We start from the raw sequence: 23,835 nt of genomic DNA on the forward strand, positions 1-23,835 counted from the left end.
TGTTTTCATTCCTGTTTACTTGGCCGGCTGCCTAAATATGCATCACACTTATATCACAGTAACACATTGGAATTTAAATAAACCATCACAATTAGCTGGAAAATAGAAATAAAGGGAATGTTTTTGTTCCCTAATCAGCCACGTCAGTACTGGACCAAAAAGCATGTGTATGTGTAGAGCCCTAATCCCCCACTATTCTCTTCAGAGACTCTGGCACAGAGGCGAACAAAGCCCCTGGGTGCACAGTTAGCTATTTTGCTCATGTCCAGATGTTGGGTCCTCCACATTTAGCAGGAGGTGTGTTTACAGTGAAGTGGCAGGAGGGGGGTTGAAGTGTCAGTTTTCTGTAATGGGTTGGGTTTACATGAATAGTATGTATATATTATATTGCACATTTGTATATAGTGCCTTTTATACTCAAAGCAGAATGCAGCATTAAGTGCATTAACAATAAGGGAATTAAATGCACTGAGTGCTTCACATGAAAAGACAGAGTGGACATGAAACAGGCCAACGAGGCAATTCAATATAAAAAGGACATTAAATTACAATTTATAAGCAAGAAAAAAAGTGTGTACAGAAGCAAAAGATAGATAGAATATAAAGGAAATAAAACACAAAAGTTAGAAATCAAAAAGTACAACTCAGGAAAAAAAGGGAAAGCTTTCCTATAAACATATGTTTTAAGCAATGATTTAAAAACGGGTAATGTGCTAGCCAGCGTGATCTCCTCAGGCAGAGAATTTCAGAGCTTCAGGGCTCTAAAGACAAAAGCCCAGTCACCTTTAGTTCCCAGCCTTGATCTAAGAACAACTAGTGAGGGTAGACTTGAGGATCTCAGGTCACGCCTTGAAGCTTAAGTAGTCAGAAGCTCAGCTTTATAACTGAGGGCAAAACCATGTTGAGCTTTAAAAGTAAATAAAAGAATCTTAAAATCAATTCTGAAGTTAACTGGCAACCAATGGAGGGAGGTGAGAATTGAGGTGATATGTGACTTACAATCCGTCCCTGTTAAAATACGAGCTGCAGCATTCTGCACTAGTTGAAGCCAAGCTACTGAAGATTTACTGAGGCATGTTAACAGTGCATTACAGTAGTCAAAGCGCGACAATACAAAAGCATGAATAAGGTTTTCTAGGTCAGGAAAGACACAGCTGATTTGATTTTGGTAATATTTCATAGGTGGAGGTAGCAGGATTTAATGAGATTATTGACATGTGGCTCAAAGTTCAATTAAGAATCAAAAGTGATGCCTAAATTTCTCGCTAGCTATGCAGCTTGTTTAAAGCTAGGGATTTATATACAAGGAGGAGGACCTTAAAATCAGTTCTAAATGTAACAGGAAGTCAGTGTGGATCAGCTCAGACTGGCCTGATGTGCTCTCTCCTCTTGGTTCTGGTTAATAGTTGAGAATTCTCTTAGTTTTTTGGGAGGCCAGGGAAAAAGTGTGTCACAGTAATGGAGTCATCTTGAAATGACGACATGAATCAGTTTTTTTTTCCAGCATCTTTTTGATTTATTAGTGGTTGTACTTAAGCTATGTTTCTAGGGTGGAAAAAGGGACCTTGTTATTAATGTAGGATTTGAAGCTTAGTACTGAATCTAGGATCACACCAAGATTATTAAACGGCAGTTACTCTCAATACATAAAGTTTTTTTGTATAACTGTACTTTAAAATCTGCTGTTTAACATATATTTACATGTACTGTGATTTAAAACTATACCCCATTTAAATCCCAGTGATTAAGGTTTCAGAAAACATAAGTTTCTTTTTGTTATGTCATCAGATTGTAACTCATGTTGAAAACATTTCTAGTTGACTCTATGTATGTTTGAAACAAGCCATTTATATCTCTCTGACGTAAAGCTCTTTGCATTAGTAATATAAGCTATAAAAATATGGTCACAATGCTACCATTTTATTGAAGTAGATATCTGGGTACTTTTCCCTTGTGTTTCGGTTATGTAAAGACCTGCCTGTCCTTCCGCAGTCGAAGGTTAAGATCTTCAGCTGCCTCATTAAACACTGACTGCAATCTGTCCTCTTCCTCTTTCCCTCTTCATGACAACCGGCTCTGCTAACACCCACACCTGCAGTCCTTCAAGCACATCCACCAGCTCTCACCGTCTCTGAACAGCTCTGCTTTGAATGGAAGAACTTCAAATGATTGTACGAGCATCTAACTGGAGTCCGTATGTGACTGTAGTATCTATTTAAAGGCTATCTGGAGGTTTGTAGTGATAATATTTTATTCATATAAGTGCATTTGAATAGAGTTTTTTTTTTCTTCACAACCCACCTTCCACCAGTCCTCGTTGGAGTCATCTGTGACTTGAACTCTGTCGCCAGGCCTGGAGGAAGAACAGTCAAACAAAGTGCTCAGTGAGAAGACATACCACCACATTTAGGGAAATGCGCTTATTCACTTTCTTGCTGAGTCGGATGTCTCTGTGCTAAACAGGAAGATACAGCCAGCAAATGTGAGCTTAGCATTAAGACTGTTAGCAAAGTAAAACCAACACATTCTCACAATATCAGGGTTTGGCTTTAGAGTCTTAGGGGACATGAACACTGCTCTCTTGGGTGAATGTTGGTGTTTGTTAGACCCATCCACCACCCCTCCCATCCACTCTACTCAGACTTTCGCCACCTTAACTTTTCCTCTTGTCCCGCCGTGTTTCCCCCTGACGTTGCTGGCTGCTGTTAAACTATAACTGCGACCGGCAGCTTATCATGCCTATGTTAAAGGACGACCTTTTTTCACTGCTCAAGTGCCGGATTTTGACGACTTCAGAGTGAGACCAGGTTTGGAAAACACTACCCCTGGCTCTTATTTGTTTCATCTGTAAGAAAAAACTTACAATTTCTGGGAGTTTGGTGCTCGAGCCAGGCTACCTATATCCCCCTGCTTCCAGTCTTTGATGCTGAGCTAAGCTGACTCTAGCTTCCTGTCAAGTGTACAAATATGAACGTAGTCTCAATCTTCTTGACTAACTCTTGGCACAAAGGTGATGAACAGTATTTCCCAAAAAATATTCAATCAACAGAAAAATGTTACAGTCATACTACAGCAAGTGTGACAACTGGTGTTTTTTGACTGGAGGAACATTTTCATAGTTCTAAGCATCCCCTTTATTTGTATGTCAGCACCACAAGAAGTAGGAAGGATTGTAGTTTTTAGAACCCAGTTCTGAGGGACTTTTTAGCTCCCATTTCAGAGCGTGAATATACGAAGAGAACTGGATACAGTGTTGGAGGAAGGACCAAGGACACACAAAGCTCAACAGCTGTGTATAAAATTACCCTCATGATGGGTTACAGGATTTCATGTGGTGATGTAATTACACTGTTTGGCCACTAAGAAAATTGGCTTCAAATCCAGGTGCACCTCCTGGGGACCTGTTTAAGAGTAGGTACTCTCTCATCACAAGAGGAATTCCTGGGTGACGTAAGTGTACGGTGACTGGTCGAACACATGACCCAATGCAGCACCGGCAACTCGCATTTTTAAAAACACAAACAACTGCTCGTTATGGAATTTCGTCATGTCAGCGTTTCTATTGGTGATGCAAATGCAAACGGAGGAACAGTTCTTTGGTTGGTTTGGTCCTAAAACATCTAATGAATGTCACAGTGAGCACCCTTTAAGTAGTATTTTTTACAGTTACGTTTTAAATTTGAGTCTCACATGTAGGTCAGAAAATAGGCGACATTAGTCAGGCAGCACTGATGTCACTAAAGTGCTGTTTTGTAACTTATTTTTCATGTTTTATGTGTAATACTGCAAATGTCACCATGACAGTTATTTTTCTGGGGAAGCTGGAGTGTCCATGTGACGAAACACCTCATGTGCTGTCTTGTTGCACAGACGTGTCCTCCAGATTAGTTGTGGGTGTCGTACCACACCTACTACTAATATACAAAGAACCTTTTTCGTAATGTTACACACTCAGCGCAGCTGTTTGTCCTTCCCAGCACGCTCCCTCCTCCCAATCTGAATCCTGCAACCCCCCTACGATCATCCCGCTGAGGACGCAGATGGTGTGTGAATGTCAGTAAATTTTGGCCAGGTACACACTTCCTCCTCTTACATCAGATTACACTCATGTACGCAATCAGTAGTACAGTATTTAAATTAAATTAAACTGACTGTAGCTCCAAGTCGTTCTTCTCTTGAGGCAGAAACTTGTAGAGAGCCACGTAGGTGTGGATGGAGTGGACCTCGACTTTCTTAGGAGTCTGATGAAAGGAAGATAGAAAGAAAGAAGATTGTTATCTACATGTTTTCTCATGTGAAACCCAGAGAAAAGGATGAAGAGTTTGAAGAGGGTTGACAGAGTGCATTTTCGCCAAGAAAAACAGGCTGAAAGAGGAGAGGAGTGCTGACTACACACCTTCAGGCTGACCCTGTCTTCTGAATCAGCCTTCTCGCTTTCAGGAGGGGTGAGCACTGGAGAGACAGAGAGGGAAAGGAGGAGGAGAAGGAAAGACAATATGTGAGAAAGAAAGAGAAAAACAGAGAAGGGGAAAGTGTGTGGATGCAGAGAGAAAGAAAGAAAAAAAGGGGAGGGATAGACAGAGAGGTCTTGTCATTTTGCGGCAAACAGAAGGAAGGCAGAAGTCAAGGTCATTTACTGCAAAGTGGCAGCAGTACAAACAGTGATGATCCCCTCTCCTGGGACTAAAGACAGAGAGGTTAAAGCACTGTGGGGAGAACACACACGTCACCTCAATGGCGTACTTTATCTCATTCTGACGTTTATCTGCAAACGTGTCACAAAGAATCTCAACATTCGTACTTTATATACCTTAGAAGTAAGATGTATCTCTGTAAATTTCCAGATACACAGACTGTTTTTTTTCCAGCATCAAAATGGTAAGTAATCTTTTGAAAGAAACACTGACAATAATTTGAATTTGATGAACGATATGTTTACAGGAGAACTGCTTTGTTTCTAGTAGTGTAAATGCATTTTTTCTGCCAAATCTACATCACAGGATTATAGAGATTTTCAGCTTAGAAAGTGATATTTTAAAGGAACAGTTCCACATTTTCTTCCTTGCAGTGACTTTAATGAGAAGATCACAACCATTGTAAAATATGACAGCAATATCTTCTAATATCCCTCTAAGAAAGAGAGCAAACGCATATTTCCCAAAATGTTTAATTATTCCTGTAATGCTGGCCCCATACTAAATATTAGGCAGATTTTACATTCATAATGATAATAATAATGCATTTTATTTATAGGTGCCTCAAGGACACCTTACAAGGCAGTATATCCACCGATCAGTAAGTCAAAGAAATCAATAATATACAGCAATAAGGTCATAAAATAAATGGACAAAAATTATAATTATAAAAATTAGGTATAAAATCATCATCATAAAGTCATCATCAGTGCAGATCTCAATGTGTGGCACTGTTAGATCAGACCAAATATACCAGCTTGAAAGGTGTGATTTCAGACAGGATTTGAAGATGGAAATTTTGGGTCCAATTTCTTCCCTTTCGACAATCTACAGGGAGGAGTCCCAAGTCAAGGCTGGTCTGAAAAGATTATTTGCAGGGGGTTACAGACATTTACATGATGTTATCGATGGGATCAAAGTCTCCTCAATTTCAAATCATAAATCTCAAATATGTTTGATATTTACAAATGAAATCCTGTAGCGTGAAAGGAACAGCGATGGAGAATTGAGTAGAACCCTGCAACAGCCAATGAGACTGAGCTGATCAGGAAGAGTCACGAACTGAATGTTGCCAGTGTTAGCTTTTTCCCAACAAAATTAGCACACACATGCAGGGTTTTAAATGTGGGAAAACCCACTAAAATCGGCAATGGACACCTTTCTCATTATTTTACTGATGTGTCGCCTTCAGCTTCATGAATGTGCCAAAAATGAGTTTGTAAACAGAAGAAAGCAGCATGGAGCCAAGTGAAAATGTTACGGTGGTTACTTCTTTCTTATATCTCTTACTTAATCAGTGTCTGTTTTAAACTCAGTGCAGACTAATTTTGAGAGATGTTAGAGTGCTGCTCGGACGGAGACCGACGGTAATTTGTTTCGATGTGTCTTTGCATCAGGGGCGAAATTAGGAAGTCCACCCAGGTGTTGCACTTCTGTCACCGCTGAACGAAGCTGATAGGAGCAGGAGCTGATTAATACCAATGACTACTGCAGAGACATTTGTCCCAGGAGTGAATGCTGATTGTAACCTTCCCGATAAATACAAAAGCCAGGTGTTAGTGGGATATTCGTCTAGTGGGAAAGGGGCTTAACAATAATACCTTTTTTCTGAAGTTACATTTGATCATGCAACTTCTTTAAGATCCAAAGTCTCCGGAATCATAATTCTGAAATTGTTCAGCATAAACGCCAAGTTTGTGTTGTCCTGCGTCTTGACTGAATCATGTGGTGTGTGCATTCTGATAATTAAGCTATTAAAAATCGGTTAAATCTGTCTTTATGTCTGTGGTCTCACATTTTTTTAAACCATATCAGACTTGAAAATCCTCTAGAGTGCACCCGGCTTGAGCCTTTTCAGGATGTATCTAAAAATCTGCCAATTATCAGCCAGAAATTCAGAGGAGTATGACTTACTTCCTGGGATGTGCTCCTCTTCAGCTATTGGCTGGTTTTCCAGTTTGTCTTGCAGTTTTTCCTCCTATTATGAAGAAAGCGTTGCAGCCAGCAGAGTCAGCATATTCTTGGTATGATTAATGTCAACATGAATTTATATGAATGACTGTGGGGTTTTATGTGTGTGTTTTTTTTTTACCTCATGACAGGGTGACTCTGAGATACTGCTGAAGCTGGAGCGACTCATCTGAGCCAGCGACGTCCCATAGCGCAGTGCCTCATACACAGGGTCAAGAATGCCATTATCTGCCTCTGCACACAGACACAGAGCAACACATGCGCAGTTTTATAGCTCACACTATACTGACACACACAAACACATGGCCCTACGCACACAGAGTGGCCTGTCAGGCGTCGAGGATCGAAGGCCACAGACATGGTGATCTGTCATCCTGAGATTTTATTTGTTTGGTGCTGTGAGAAATCAGCCAGCGTTCCCATCACTCACCCTGAGCAGCAGGAGCCTCTCTGACCACACCCAGCGTATCAGTGGTTAACAGAGGAGAGCTGAAGTTTCTCTTGAAAGCGCCCGTCTGACAAGCCGGCAGAGACGCAGGGAGACATGAGAGGGAGGACAAGGGGAGGAGAAACGTTACTTGAGGCGGAAAAAAGGCAAAGGGCATGTGCAATATTCTGCTGAAAGACAATACCTGTGTGGTTTTATCTGGGGGAGGTGGGCCTACTGTATGTGAGATAAAAGCTGAATATCTGAACATGTGCACGTATCAACTGAAACCTCCTTCAAATGACTTTGATACAGATATTCTGCATTACAGAAAAGCCTTTTGGGGGAAAATGTAAAGGCACCTTGTTTCTATTTTATTTATCGGAAGGTAATAAAAATCTGCAGCATAAGAGACGTAATGTTACTAAGAACACTTACTCAAGTACTGTCCCTAAGTACAAATTGGTGTCACTTGTACTTTACTCAAGTATTTATTTATCTCTGGTGATTTTAAATTTGATTTGAAGGATTACATGTTCCTATACAGGCTGTGATGTATTAGTTAGTCATTGGAGGATTACAGTATAAGCTGTAAAAGTAACTCAGTCTGCAATTTATTGTAAATCTACCCTTAAAATAATAATTATTTAAATATTTACTGTTGTGCTTTTAGTCTGTTCTTTTATATGAAACTTTTTATGCTGCTGTCGTGGCCAGGACTATGTTGCAAAAGAGATTTTGAATCTAAAAAATAAAAATTGTAAAATATTGTAAATCAAAGCTGAGGTGATGATTGAATTTTGGTGTGCACCTCCCATCATCTATCTTCTGTCGGCTGTCTAACAAGATATAAAATGCCATCCAAAATAACTACAAACACATATATACAGTACATATACAAAAGTCAAAGCTGACTATTAGACAGGGTGTGAAACCAGGACATCTGTTTAAGGCAAACGCTCATGCCCATTTTCCATCTTCACCTCCATGACTTTAAGTGTTACGGCTCTTGAAGGAGGACTTCACCTGCAAATTGACCATTTTTATACCAATTACTAGGGATGCACCAAAATGAAAATTTGTGGCCGAAGCCAAAGCCGAATAATATTAAACGCTTGGCCGAATACCGAGTACAGAATACCGAATATTGTTGTTTAGTTTTTCATTAGTTTTTGCAGATGAACCCCCTCCAGATTAGTGTTGTTACGGTATCAAAATTGGGACCCTCTGTACGATACCAATGAAAATATCATGGTTCTGAGTAGTATCACGATACCACAGCAAAAATGAGGCAGATGTGCCTTTTGTCATTTATAAAAAGATAAATCACTTTTCTATAATACATCAATGATATTTCAATGGAATAAATTACTTATTGACTTATTCATACTTCAAAAACAGCATCAATCAGTGATGAACATAAGGGGGATCAAGATAAAATAAATAAATAAAATAAGAATCAACCAGCCACCCTCCTCCCCTTCATAAGTAAAGAACAGTCCCTAAAGTGCGGTGAGGTTTGTGGGCCGTGAACAGCTCGTTTCTCCTCTGACACGTCACATACCTGTGTTCGGCTGGCTCGGCTGTTCAGGTACTTTTGGGCAGTCCACACGCCAAGAAGAGGATATTATTGGAGCCGACTCCTCCGTCGCCGGTAAGCCTATGGCCGCCGTATTTGACAGGAATACATTAACGTTACTGTCTGTGTCTGTGACCCCCGTTCAACCCACAATTCGTGGGATTCACCTTTCGTTTCTGCTGGTGGTTGAAATCTGTAGGCTGCTTGCACAGCGTGCTGAATGATTTAAGCCTATTTTGCTCGCTCAAAACTATTTTTAGTCGCAAATGCGAGTGCTGTGATAGACAGATCGCCACACTGCCGACATTTTACTCCGCCGGTCACGGCACGCTGTTTGATTGCGTTATCAAAACATGCCGCTATTATTCGGCCTTGCTTTTAACTTATTCCACCGAATACCGAATGTGTGTTTTTTTGCAATATTCGGCCGAATATATTCGGTTACCGAATATTCGGTGCATCCCTACCAATTACCCACCACATGTTACCTTCAATTCGTGAAGAGAAATGTGCTTTTTTTCGCATACCTCCACACAGAATCAAAAAAGGCGTATATTCTTTATGAATTGAAGTAAACAGGGTCCGCAATTAACAACAGCAAAACTATATCACAACATCCATTTACAAACTCTCTACTCAATAATCTAAGGGCTCTAGTTTCGCAGACCGGGCGAGGCGGGGGCGCAGCGCACCTGCGCTTCGCCAACTGGGTGTGGCTAGGCGGATTTTGCAAGTTTGGCACACCGTGCGCGCTGGCACAGCTACTTCTCTATCCCACCTCCGTCCCTCCTACCTGCGCAAGTCGGAAAGAGGGAGGAGAGAAGGTGTGGAGTGGGTTTTACACACATCACACCAATCAGATGAGCCCCTCTCCTCACCCTTAAATGCGCCGCGCGAAGGCGTAATGAAAGTTTACTCAATTCGCCATGGCAGAAGAGAGCAGCAGCGTCAGACGGCCAAACTTCTCCCAGGAGAAAACTGATGTTTTGGTCCGGGAGGTCCAAGCTCGCAGTGTCCAAATATACGGAACTGCGAGCAGACCTCCACGGGCTGATGATGCAAAGGTAGCCTGGGAGGAGGTCACCACAATTGTAAATCAATGATGCGTTTCTCTCATGAGCGCGCGCTCTCTCTTTCTCTCTCGCAGTTTCACTCTGTTTCTTTTCTTTTGACTTTTCTAAGATGACAGATGCTGAATATATACTCCCTATCTGATGCTGTGGCTGTTTGTGGTTGGCTGAGAGGGATGTGAACTCATTATTTTGCAGCTGTGTTAATCAAATCAGGTTGGGTTTCCATTATGCGTGCCAAACAGTACCAATCTCCTTTGATCTGACATCAGATGTGACGGGACAGTTGATATAGAGATACATTTATGTGCTGATTGCAGATAGTTGCATTGAATAGTGGTTTTTTTTGATATTTATTACATTGTTAATGTGCCTGATATTCTGGAAACCTGCCTGTGAGGTTTTGGTGACGTGTGTGCACTGTCCGCCGGTCAGCCAAACTTCGGCTTACACCGGCTGTGCTCCGCCGGTGCTGACAGGAGACCTGGTTTCAGCTGGCGAGCTTTTAGCGCACTTTCAGCGAAGCCTTTTGGCACGAAACTGTCACTGCGCCAAGCTGGATCTGTCGACATCTCCCCCTGCTGCGCCGCCACACCCATCTCAGCGCACCTCGGTCTGCCAAACTACCAAACTGAGCGCGCCTCGGGTTGCGCTGCTCGACAGTAGCTCTGCGCAGGGTTCGCCACCCTGCGCTGCGCCAGGAAACTAGAGCCCTAGGTCTCATCTATCTAGTCGTAAACTCTGTGCTTTCCAAATGTGTTACACACTTCTGCCCACAAGTAGCGTGTGCTGAGCGTGCCTCTGTCCTCCCAGGAGTCTGAACTCCTTGAGCAGAGTTCAAATGCATGGGTATGCCCAGGCACGCTACTCGGCCATGCTTGAGAATGATTATGGTTCAAATTGTGTTTAAGCAAAAACGTGTTTGGGAAGTACCAAGTAAGGTTGCAACGGTATGAGATTGTCATTGTATGAGAACCATCTCAGAAAATATTGTGGTTTCATGCTGTCATGGTATTACAGAATTTATAGTATTATCAGTCAGAATGACCCTTAAAGGAATGAAAACAGGAGGGTTGTTTTTGGTTGAGCAAATATTTTATTACTATAATTGAAAGTGAAACCGATTTACTGCTGCAATTGAAGTACTGAGCATATGACTGGATAAATGAGACCTGCTGTGAGTTCCAATTCCCATACTACCATACTTTATAGTATCCAGAAAAAGATTTAGTATGTCCCAATACGTAGTATGTCAAATGCAGTTTGCCATAAACACCAGGATGTTCTCCTACATCCTGTTATATTTTGCAGTATGCAAACCAGCATGCTTATCTGGCTGTTCTGACCCACAATTCTCTGTGCAGCGGACCATATGCCACATTGACTAACAGATGACAGCTTGTTGAACGCTGATTGACAGCTCTCAGAAGCTGCAATGACGGCTGACAGCGATGACCATTTGAGTAGTAATAACAGGAATATTAATTGTTGGATTACACCGCATTAGAGTTTGTAAATGAATGTTTAGATATAATTTAGCTGTTGTTAATTGCGGACCCTGCTTGAAAAAGCAAAGTTTTCTTCATGAATTTAAGATAACACAGTGAGTAACTGTTATACAAGTTATACAGTTGCAGGTGAAGTATTTCTGTAACTGAAGGTCACACCTGACATTGGCGGTAAATCACTAATACACAAAAGTTTGACACATAAAAACATTTTGCTCTTTTTATGCCAAGCTGTGTTTTAGTTTTTTGTCAGAGCCTCTCAGTTTATGGACTGTAGGAAGACGAAATAAGTTGTGATGAATAAGCAGGTGTGGGTCAATAATGCTTCCCCTTAATAACAACAGTGTGACAGAAAACATAAACCTGATTAACGAGACAACCTCTCATCATGTGATATATATACATGCAAACTGTAAGAGGCCAAATGAATACCTTTGACATACTTTTTTCATCCTGACACCTGCAGGGTGGATCAGCTAATATGATCTATGACTGCATTATCGCCCACTGAAGGTGGCAATAATACACTCACCATTAGTTTTACAGTAACAGGGAGCGTCTGAGGAGATGTGCCCCAACACGGCTGTATGCCTAATGGAGCGTGACTGAACTTTTTTCCTGACTGCCTTCACGCTAAATTATCCATGTGGTCTGCGTATTGAGGCGCCACAAAGGTCTGTCTCTGTCAAATTGTGAATCGGCTACTGTACGACTTTGATATCTGACTGCGCTTCTTTATTTAGCGAGAAATATGTTTAGCTACAGTAGATGACTCATCAGTCCAAGAGATAACATTACAAAGTCTTGTTTCTGACAGAGGCTGTGATGAATCTGCTGTGTTCTCCAAATAGAAACTGTTTATAAAGATAGTATCTCAGCTTTGTCTGATCTCTGTATCTCGTTTCATCTGTTTTACAGTGCGCGATACATGCTGAGAATAACATGTCATCAGGAAGACACCTTTTGTCTTTGAGTTATTTTACTGCCGACCTGTGGGTACATTCAGAGGGTGAACTGCCTTCATTATATCAAAATAAAACAGCATTTACAGGATCGTGTTTTATTTTGCTCCTTTTAATCCAAGAAATATTTTCATTAGCTCTAGTTCGTTAGTTTCATAATATCAAAATAATTTCCCCACTGACTGTCAATGACTTGAAGAAAGGAAGCATGCAAAGTTTTGAACATTTTGTGCACTTGTATCTAAAAGTATCTGAAAGTCAAAGTGAGGGAATATATGTATATCAAAGGAGACAAATCAAAATGACTGCCTTGACGATTTGACAGGTCTTGTTCTGAAAAAGTGCAGAAGTCACCCGAAAGTGAGACATTGCTTTTAGGTTTGGAGGGAGTGTGATGGCTGCTCAGGACTGACAGACAAGAATTTGCCCAGAATCTCTTCCTTATCTCTTTGCTCACGGAGCACAAACATCACCTCCACACTGAAATAGCTACGCGAAACTCTGTGATAATACACAACTGAACAGTGTGATTTCATAAGAGATAAATCTATTTTTAACCTATGATGCAAGACTGACTATTTCAGACACCCGTACAAACTCAAAGGTTACTATGATATCTAGCATTTTTACACATTCAGAAAGCCAACAGGTGCTCACATGAGTAAGTAGGGCTTTATATCTACAGTTTTAGTTTTGTTGCTTCAATGTCCCACTATATTTACTGCAGTGACAATAATGAAGCTCAGCATAGTTCAATAAGGAACTTTCTTTATGCTGTATTATTCATTCACAGTTCTCTCTCTGTCTCACTCCCACCACTTACACCAATCAGCTGACTATGGGTGTTCCCTCTCCAAGTTAGCCAATCTCACTTTGCCACAATCTCCTTCAGTCATTCATGCTGCTGCTGCCAAACTTTAAATCTGTTCTCCTGTCTACTCCTGTCAGCTGTTATTTCAGGTGGAATTGTTGCGCCCTCCTCCACCCTGTTCATCTCCAGTCACCCTATCCCAGGATGAGCTCATCAAAAGCCAACTCCTCTTCACTTTCAGGTCTTCAGCTCCCTCTTCATCTCATCTCATCACCACCACTACCACCACCAACGTCTAGATTCTATAGGGAGGTTCCCTAATCTACCATTTTACCACCCTTCTGGAAAAGATGACATCACGATGGGGTCTGATCGCCGAAGAGTTTTCACATGCCTCATACTTTTGTGCATGTGCAAATAAATACTATTTTCTCTCCTTGATTACTATCAGCCAAAAAAAGCTTGCTTCTCCAATTTGCCAAATCTGCTATGTAAAAGTACACCTGGCTTTCAAGGGGAATGAGAGATGACACTGATTAGTTGAATTTATGTTATACTCAAAACACACCTAAGATTAATTTAGGGACTTACTGTAATACAACCTCTTTACCCCTATCACCTTCCTATCCAATAACTGATTATCTACATGCTGTTACAGCTCTAGTGTATGAACATGCAGCTGTGGCGTGTTGCCTTGGAGCCTGTGATGCTTTTGTTCTGAATATTGTTTTCATCATCCTCCTATTAATCCATTTGTCACAAAGTGCTTCACAGGAAACACAAGGCACAAACAAAATGGACGACCTCGAGCAAACTCATCACTTACTGTTAAATTATGCTAATTAATGAGTGGCAGTTGGCCTCATCTCCTCCGCCAGTACTCCAGTTAGAAACAAACGGAGGTGCTCAGAGGTGGAAGTACACAAATCATTTCCTCAGCATGAGCAGCATCCCTTTCACACCCAGCTGTCAAACTCTACCTCTACAATTACACATCAGCATATCAGCAATAGCTAATGTGGACCATGACTGGACGGTTTAAGACAGCACACAAGCTGAAATTTCACTCTTTGTTCAGTTGTGCTCCACAGAGAGAAAGACTGGACTCTGAAGGAGACTCACACAAAGTCGGATGAGGATGAGTGTGAGTGTAAAGCCTTCCTGCAGAAGCCAATTATTTTGTGCCGTGCTCAGCAGGCACTATTTCTTAAATCAAACGGTAATACATCTTTAAGTTTAATTATCATTGATTAGCAAAATGTTGACTGGATTCCAAAGCAATTTTCAGCTGCTTGATTCTGGAGATATTTTAGAGCGATCGGTCATATGTGGGTGCACTCAGCAAATGGGCTGAGAGCAAGCCAGAGGAACTGCAGCCATCGATATTCCTCCTTCATTTTTAATTACACCACTTTACATAAGCTCTAACTTGGGCAACGTGGGTCTGCTTAGCTTTGTGCTTTTATTGTTGGTTGTGAATGAGAAGTGGTGGAAGGAGTACTTAGATCATTTACTCAGTAAAATGAACAATACCAGGCTGTGCAAATCCTCTGTTACACTAAAAGTCCTGCATTAAAATTTTATTGAAGTAAAAAGTATGTAAGTGTTAAAAGTAAAAGTACTCATTAAACAGAATAGCCCCATTCTTGGTGTTTAAATATTAAATGATATTTTATAGGATTACACACAGAAAAATGTTGGTTCCTCAGCCTTCTTTTAGCGTTGTGTTGAGGTGCTGTATAGCACTGCTGCCACACAAAGAATTTTTTAAGCCACTGTATTGTTCTCTACTGGTCTACTGTTCTCTACTGCTTTCCCCAGTAAACTAAACCAAACTAAGCTGAAGAACCAGAGGAGAACCCTTAAGCCCCTGTATGATTGTTACATGTTTTGTACTGGTGCTTTTCCCAGTGAACTTAACTACACTAAATTGAACTCTGCTGTACTCATGTACTCTACTCTAATCAAAAACCAGTGGAGAACATTTCAAGCCCCTGTGTGGTTGTTTAGTTGTTTCCCCAGTGAAATAAATTAAACTAAATTAAACTCAGCTCAACTGAACTAAATTGAACTCAACTCAAGAACAAATAGAGAACATTGTAAGCCCCCGAATGGTTGTTTAGAGGTTCTCTGCAGGCTTCTTTCCCCAGTAAACTAAACTTAACTCAGCTGAAGAACCAGTAGAGAACATATTGAGCCCTGTATGGTTCTTTACAGGTTTTATACTGGTGCTTTTCCTGGTAAACTAACTAAATTGAACTCCACTGTACTATACTGTACTGTACTCTACTCTACTCAAAAACTAGTAGAGAACATTTTAACCCCATGCATGGTTGTTTAGAGGTTCTCTGTGGGTTCTTCAGCTTAGTTTAGTTTAGTTTAGTTTAAAAACACTACATTCAAATAGCCTACAAACAGTGGGTCTCAACCCCCATGTGCACAAAGGTATTCCAGGTTTCAAAAGGTAAACTACTGTGTTTCTCAGTGAGCAATTATCAAATGAATCTGAATCGTTTAAGCCAACATTTTGTAAGAAATGACTAATAATCATTCTTATTTTAAGTAAAAGTGTCATTTAGAAGCATATTGGCTCATCCATGGTATTTTCTGGCATTATTCAAGAGCCCCCAGGATCAAAATTTAAAAACAGTATAGTGTTATATGGCACCTCTAATGGTTCTATGTAGCACTATTTGCAAAGGTGCTGTATGGCATCCTTAAAAGATGAGTGCCATATAGCACCAAAACAGGTTCCCATATGATTTTGAGCCAATGACCTGCTTTTGGGTACTGTTTAGTACCATTGCTGTTAGTAGTTCATTATTACCTTTGCATTTCACCAGTTTCACCAGCATTTTAATGATGCCGTTGATCAAGGTGATGCTCATATTAACTGTTTTATATATAATGATCAGTGACGTTTTGCTCTGCAAAAACATTTGAATTAATTATGGAGTTATAAGAGTCTTTTTTTCTTCAAAAAAAGACAATCTGTCAACCTGTTTACTGTAGAATTCAACTTGTATAGAGAATTTTCTAGAAATTCATCTGTTAATCTTGACAGATGGGAACGCTGCTTTAGAATAACAAAATTAAACCATAATCTGGAAAATTCACCACACCCGGTAACTTCTATTAAAACAGATCATGTCATCATAGAGGAAGATTGTTTCACTTTTTTAAAAATAAAAAAACACAGACATAAATGAGTTGGTAAGATACAGTTAAAAGTGCTTTACACATTTTTCTATTTTGTGTTACTTTATATACTAATATTGCACAAACACCTGAGAAGTGTACAGTACTGGTATAAGTATTACCTTTCACCCCTGTGAATGACTCATACAGTACTTGTACTGATATACTGTATTCATGATTAGTCACACTAAGATGGTCCTCTCCTCCTGCTCCTCCTGCTTTTTAATGAACTCTCTGCTCTCCTCTCCCTGCAGCAACCGCATCACTGCTATGCCTGGCCTCAAGTCATCCCAAGAGTCCAACTGGCATGTCTACTCACACATTCAAGTTTTCCCCACCAATTCACAAGACTTACATTTATTCTATTTTAATGTTGTTTTTTAGTCATAAAGTATAGGAGAAGAAGAAGTGGTTAATACAATTTAGCAGAAGTAATGTATGTGTAACCAAGGTTATTTTATGTAGCTACAAATTACAGATGCTCCCTAAACACCTCACATGCAGACTACAGGGAGACGCAACAATTTACAGATGCTCCCTAAATGTCTCATATGTGGATGACAGCTACTGGTAGTGACAGACGAGTGTTATGTCCAGTGACTCCACATTTCAGCCTGTAGCAATAACTTTACATAAGGCTCTGTTTTTCAATTTGTACATTTATCGATCACAGCACTCACATAATAATGTAGCACTTGTAGAGCACTAAATATTCTTTTAATTCATGAATGATTCTTTGCCAAAATCAGCAGATGGAGGCATGTAGAAATAGCTGTTGCGGTACGTTGTGTGCAGCACATGTACCAGCTACTTTGTCACCTAATGTTACAAACATGCAAACATGTGCAGAAAGATTTTGTATTTATTCCAACATGAGAGAAACAATCACATTAAGTGTTTGCATGGTTATTAGGAGCTAATCTTTTCCTACTGAACAAATTATTAAAGGTTTATGTGAGACATTTTTATCCTTATTGGGCTATTATTCTGATGCTGAAATATTATGGTCCATGTAAATGCACCTATTTTTTCCATTTCATTAAATGTGTATGAGGAAGACAAACCCATAAATAAAAGAATTCAAAAACCACCTAAGCAATAACAGCACTTCTAATATAATAACAAGTAGCATGTAAAATTTCACAAGCAACCTTTTGCAAATTTGGATGACGCACTTTGGTTGAGAGTCAGTGAACCCTGGACCTTACGTTACGTAGACGTATGAGAATGAGCCTCGAGCTCCATCCACTTTCAGTAAAATGCCTAATCCTTGCTTTGACGAGTGTGCAGTGATCGAAAAGGACACCGCTGAAGGCTTGGCGAGAGCCTGCCGTGTCATATCCTCGAGGGATTGTGTGCGCCTCAAACACACTGAATTTCACACTGAATTAGCCAGACCAGCTGGTACAGGGAGATATTGATTTTCCAACAGAGTTGAGAGGGGAGGAAGGAAATGTAGCACCCAGACAAGAGAGAGGAAAAGAAGAGTGCGTTATGTGAGAAGAGCAGCACATGCAGGAGGAAGGACAAAAAGGCTGAGTGAAAAAATGTTGGGACCTGGCCACTGAAACTTTATCAGTGTCATCCTCCTCAGTGTTTGCTCCTCCTATGGCATTTGTAGTCGGGAGATAATTTGATCCCACTGCTACCCTTTAGCACACTTCCAAGTGTCTCAGTCTACCTTGCAAAGCTCTGGTCAATCCACGTTCCATTTATAATCTCTACCTTTTTGTCTCTGCTGGTTTGAAAAGGGCTTTATCCTCTTTTAACAAGACGGGGGTTCAGAGGCTAAGCACATTACCAGGACTAACAGCTATGCCAACTGACTGACAGAGACAATTACAGCATCCAGATGCTGTTTAATTCTGCTGACACAATGCATTTTGGGTAAGTCTCTGGCCCACAGAGAACTCATGCATTTCCAGTACATTTTACGAACAACAAATAAAAATGTAATTAGCTGTGTCAGAAACATTTTTGCCCATTGTAAGCCGGGCTGCTGGGAGATAACCTGTGTTGCTTTAATCCCATTTCATCCATCTGTAATGTAGTAGCGTAATGCATTACTGTTCCAAAGTCAGTAATCACATTACAATTACTTATCAAACAATTATGTCATTACCTATGTTACATAAGTTCTCTAAGTATCTCTATAACGGGCAGATGAAAATAATAAACGTGCTGACAACAGTGAAGCTGTCAAGTGTTCCTGTGAAGAGACTCTCCAGCCTGGGCGGTCTGTGTCTGAGGAGCAGGTTGTCTGAAAAACGATTTGAGCATCTCTTTCTCATGAGGTGGAACCACTGCTTGGGCTATAAATACGTCAAATAAGCTGGACTAGTCAGTTATAAGGCCATGGTTTGGTGAGCGAGCAACTCCAGTGAGTGTGTCTGGCCTGTTGAATGCGGTTCATTGTTTCCTTTTTAAGGCTGTCATCATTTAATAGCGTTAGGAAGGCTCGTCTCTTATATCTAACTCCTGCTCCTGTTTGCTGTTTCATCGGTATGCGAGTATGTGTGAATGGTTAGTGAGTAGCAGGTGGCACCCTGTATGGAAGCCTCGGCCACCAGTGTGTGACTGTGTGTGTGAATGGGTTACTGTGACTTGTAGTGTAAAAGCACTTGAGTGGTTGCAAGACTAGAAAAGCAGTATACAAGTGCAGGTCATACAACTGTGGATATGTGGGCATACGTGAGGTTTAACATTAAATTATTGTTAACTGGCAATTACGTTACAATGCGTCTCAGGCGATGTTGTGGAGTACTGTAAATTACTTTCTACATAGAGAAATTAAGTTAGGTAATTCACCACTATAAAAAAAAGTGTAATACTTGTTTTGTCACTAGAGGGGAGATTTTGCCTCTCAGCGTTTTACACCCCTGTTAACACTCAATGACCACATATCTCTGAGTGTCATATCGCTGCCAGACAGCTGCCAGACACTTGTAGGGAAAATTTGGGTTACTATACATTTTATGCAGCAGGAAGGTGTAACTGCTGCATAAAAGGTGCATAGTGTGTGGTAGTTACAGTTAAAGAAGTATTTTACCACTGGAAAAATGGTCTCCTCATAAAACTGAGCTGTCTATACAGTAGAAAGATGCAAATACGCTTGAAATTGGTGACCAGAGAAAACAGAGGAGAAAGGCTGTGGCATTTACTTTTGCTCAAGAGGTACAGGGTTTGAAATAAGCACAAGTCATTAGTCAAATGCTGGTTAATTATGCACACAGGGGCAGGTGGACAAAAGAATTAATATCCAATCCTGAAGGTAGAAAACCTAAAACTACCAGAATGCAATGTGCTGCACCAGACTGATAAATGCTCCTGCTGATTGGTGACGTAATGCAAGCCAGACTGTTTTGACACAGGAAATAATATGGCAGCTAGCTATTAACAAACAATCTCGAATAACAGTTAAACAGTAATGTGTTTCCAAAAACATTTAAGTGACTAATAGACAACACAGTAACAGAGTCTTGGTTTATATTTGATCAGCGCTGCCTAGTTTTACAATTTGATTATTTTCAGCCTCCTTTTTTGACGATACAGAAACACTTCCTGTTCACAAATTCTCATATTACAACCAAACAGTGCACTAAAATATGTTTCTGATAACATTTTAGGTTAGAAATAGGCAACACAGCAACAGAATCTTGTTTTATATTTGATCAGTACTGCTTAGTTTTACCGTTTGATCTGAGTTTCAGCGAGAAAAAGGGGCAGCTGTCTCTCTTGATCTGCTTCTATACTCTTTGTGTCTGTGGTGTCAGACATATGAAAATGCTAAAGTATAATCTGTCGATTGAGCAACAGCTCTAGAGAGAGATGAGCAGGGAGATCTGGATACTGGTATGATGGAGGAAAGTTTACCACAGTTCATTTTACACAAACTACCCACATTGTTATGACACAAAGCTGGTTGAAAATCAGCAAAGTATCCCTTTAATGAAAGGTCAGTCTGACGTGTTTTTACCTTGCCGTTACAGGGCTGCTGGGAGAGCTCCGACGAGCACCAGAGGTGGGCCGCCAGCTTACAGGCTTTACAACGCAGCCCCTGCTTGGAGTTCCCTGTAAAGACACCAGGCAATTCACTTAAACACTACTGAGTAGACTGAGGACAGATGTCAATATTTCTGTTATCAGCCAACAGGTAATGGGTATTGAGGGTGAGGTAATGGCAACAAAGATGGGAAAAAGTGGTGGAGAGTGGTTTTATCTTTTGTATACTTCATGAGTAAAATACAACCTGGCTTATTGGAAAGGCTGCATTTTTGCCAGTTTTTCATTAACAGTATTCACAAGCCACATTCCCTAGCTTTGTGTCTCTTTTCCTTTCTTTGAGCTGTACGGTGTGCGATGGTAGGTGCTTCAAATATTTCAAAAGACTCTTCAGAAATGCTTCTTGATTGAATTTTGATTCTGAATTGCTCCAAGTTTATTTTAGCAAAAAAATAGGTACACTAAATTTGTGCCTCACATGTTGAACGCACAGCCCACGTTTTAAATAAACTGTCAAACACCAGCTCTGACAATCACATGCTTCATGCTCTGCAAGCAGAATGTTCTCAGTCAAGTGGCCTGTATGTCAAACGGTAAAGTACAGCATGTTAAATGTATTGGTGCAGCTCCTTCCTCGAGCAAATGTCCCAAAGTGCTACATTACTTGATAAAGGAAATTAAAAACAGACAGACATTCTTCACACACAATTAACACACTGTCACTGAGAGATTACCTTTATGCATAAATTAAAAACAGTCCACGTTGGTAACTATGGTAATTTCAATAGGAAAACTCATGTAAGGGCCCTTTGCAGGGTGTTGGCACTAGTTAGCCATTGTCAGCTTTTTGTTGGTCGATTCAGCAGTTTAAATCAGCGCTGGAGGCAGAAGTTTGTGAATGAAATCACTCTAATTGGCAGTTGAGCTGCGAGCACAGGAGGAGAAACTGAAGTAAGGAAAGCAAACAAACTGCTTAAAGGAGCTATATGTAAGAAATCTAAAGCAAATAGTCGTAAAATCCAACTAATATGTCACAGAGACTAAGGAATAATGTTCATATAACATACTGATCACACTGACAACAATAGTACAGCCAGAATATTTGCATTTAAAAACCATTTTTACAGTCCGCAAATCATGTTTATGTTTTGAATTTGTGTTTTGGCCTGTTGCGCCACCCGCCACCGTCTACCAGTCACGCAGTCAGTAGAGTCTCAGCATCAGTTAAGGTTACGACTGAGCTACAGCAGCACGGCAAGCAGCATTAGCAGTGTCCCGGTACATAGTATTAGCAGCTGGCTCCTCCTCAGCTGTATCCCGGCAGCAGCGTTAGCAGCAGAGAAGCCGGACTTGCTTGAACGGTCCGCTGGAAAACCGAAGATCAAGGACACGGCGACGCGGCCCTGCCACAGCAGCCGCCCATGGGCAAACAAATCAGTCTCCAGCGTGCCGCTGTCCAGCAACCTCGAATCTGTAGGGGAGGGGGGGCGGACACGACCCGCAGCAGTATTTTGAATTTGAGTGCAGTAACCGTTTTGGCCACATTCTTACATACAGCGCCTTTAAGTCAAGAGGGTGTGAGATCAGAACAAACTCATAATGTGAGGTAAGATTATGTTTTTTGCTGTTGAGCTCTTTGGTTTGTAATTGTTTGTGTCATTGCTCACTATTGCAAGGTGCTTATGCTTTGTTCTTTCAACATCGAGTTGCGTTATTCATGTGCTACCTGGCCACCTAGCATCTTGAATCGATCCCGTTGGTCTTCCGTTTCCCTTTTTTAAAGATGAATACAGACTAATGTCGCCTGCTGGTATGGAGACCTGCAAGCAAAAGCAAAGCTACGTGCTAGTTAGCCGTTGGCTGTAGTCTTTGCAGTGTGCTTGAGGCAAACCGTCTGTCCGAGACACAGTCAGCCTTCGTCGCCACTAGTTTGTTCATGACGGTTGGGTGTGTCTGGGCCGTAAAGCATGAGCCACAACGATGAAAGCACTTAAGGTCCTGGTCCTGGCCAGTCAATGTGCTTTCCAGAGTGGTCAAAAGGCCAAACAGTTTTGCCAATAATCAAGCATTTAGAGCTCACAAATGTGTCGCTGCCCTGTACACAATTATCACAATCCTGAACTGATCCTGATCAACAGGCAGCCAGAGGACTGAATCAGCTGATGTGAACGCTACACCAGATCCTACACCAGGTTCTTAAAAATATTTCTAAGTTGTGAGTCGACGTGTTCATACTATGATTATAACTCTTAAGTTTGGCTCTTGACTGGCCAAGGCTTTGTTGCATATACCGTAATAAATGTGACTTCTGTTTAATCACTCTGGCCATCCTAATTCTAACAGTAGCTGAGTATTCTGGTACGACAGCTACCCTGTCCTACTGACTTGGTTTATATGAAAGGTATGGCCGAGAAACGTCAGCATGCTAATTGTAAGAAAAGGGAATGTAACTCCCGGGGGAGGCATGGAAACAGAATTGGACCACAAAGCTCGCTGTCAATAATGTTCCCTGGGACAATTTTCTGCTGAAAAAATAGACCCGCTGCAAACGATCCACAGTAAGATTTGTGGATGATCCTGAGTATTGATCTTTCATCCTTTAAGAACCAGAAACATTGCTTCATTATTTTGGGGTAAAGTGGCAGGATTCCTAGTGGAAACACTTCAGCAAATAAACTCAAAATATCTGCAGCTCCCTTTAAAGCTGATGTTACACCAAGCCTATTTTTAACTGATATCTTTGCACACTGATGAGAAGCACCTTGTTTCAGCTAGATACAGTAGATTGACTAAACTCTGGTTAAGCATGAATATGCTTGCCTAAAGCATTCAGCTGTAACCACTGACGTTTTCCCCTCTGAACACATTCATGTCCTCCATGGGAGTGAGGAAAGTAACAAAAATGTTGCTGAAGTAGCAAAACTGACCTACCTTGGATCATGTGTTTGCATCGCTGGCAGCTGGTAGGCCGACGGAAGACGTGCTCCTGGAAACAGTGGGTCTTGAGCGGCTGGGCCTGAGACTTTTGCTGGCTTTTGGAGGTCACAGACAGAGAGGGGCTGACTGCAGGTGAGTGTGAAGACAATGAGGGGTTGGGACTGGTGGACGGGGAGTGGGACGGAGAGCGATCATAGGCCAGAGGGGACTCAGGGATGGGGGAAGGAGACAGCTGGGGTGGAGGTGTGGTGATGAGGGCCGAGGGGTGGCGGGATTCGCCGTTATTACGCTGGAAAAAGTTGTCCATGCTCTTGCTGCGCATGACTGATTTGAAGGACAGGGAGCGCTTCAACCGCTGTAACTGAAAGACAAAAAAGGGGAAAAGAAATTATAACCAGTTTCAGTAATAATGGGTTACTGTTTAACTAAAAACAGCAAACACATCCACCTAGGGTGCAAGGTAAATGCAAGTATAAAAGTATAAAAAGACAGTATTAGGTCAGGGGTTTAAATATTTGTCACATCAGAAATGCGGACTATTACACGGAAGAGGTGGACTCATTTTGACAAGAATAAATTAAAAGATGTATAAATAAAATTAGATACATTTTTTTGTGACACTGAAGACCTCACACTTTCTAATTTTAGACTGTTCAGAAGAGCAGTGTGTAGGATT

General features: G+C 41.0%; 1 protein-coding gene across 1 annotated transcript in view; it reads right to left on the minus strand.

The window, feature by feature from the left end:
- The window catches only part of LOC125881239 (SH3 and cysteine-rich domain-containing protein 2-like), a 47,148-nt gene that overhangs the window by 4,531 nt on the left and 18,782 nt on the right, over positions 1–23,835 (minus strand). Inside the window, exons 2-9 of the mRNA XM_049564319.1 lie at positions 23,154–23,520; positions 20,197–20,291; positions 7,096–7,180; positions 6,787–6,899; positions 6,609–6,672; positions 4,397–4,452; positions 4,153–4,241; positions 2,302–2,353 (exon numbers count right to left, since the gene is read on the minus strand). Of these exons, the coding sequence (XP_049420276.1) occupies positions 2,302–2,353; positions 4,153–4,241; positions 4,397–4,452; positions 6,609–6,672; positions 6,787–6,899; positions 7,096–7,180; positions 20,197–20,291; positions 23,154–23,520 (921 nt within the window). The remainder of the gene's footprint in view (positions 1–2,301; positions 2,354–4,152; positions 4,242–4,396; positions 4,453–6,608; positions 6,673–6,786; positions 6,900–7,095; positions 7,181–20,196; positions 20,292–23,153; positions 23,521–23,835) is intronic.

The sequence above is a fragment of the Epinephelus fuscoguttatus genome, linkage group LG20 (genome assembly GCF_011397635.1).
Source record: "Epinephelus fuscoguttatus linkage group LG20, E.fuscoguttatus.final_Chr_v1".
NCBI classification, from domain to species: domain Eukaryota; kingdom Metazoa; phylum Chordata; class Actinopteri; order Perciformes; family Serranidae; genus Epinephelus; species Epinephelus fuscoguttatus.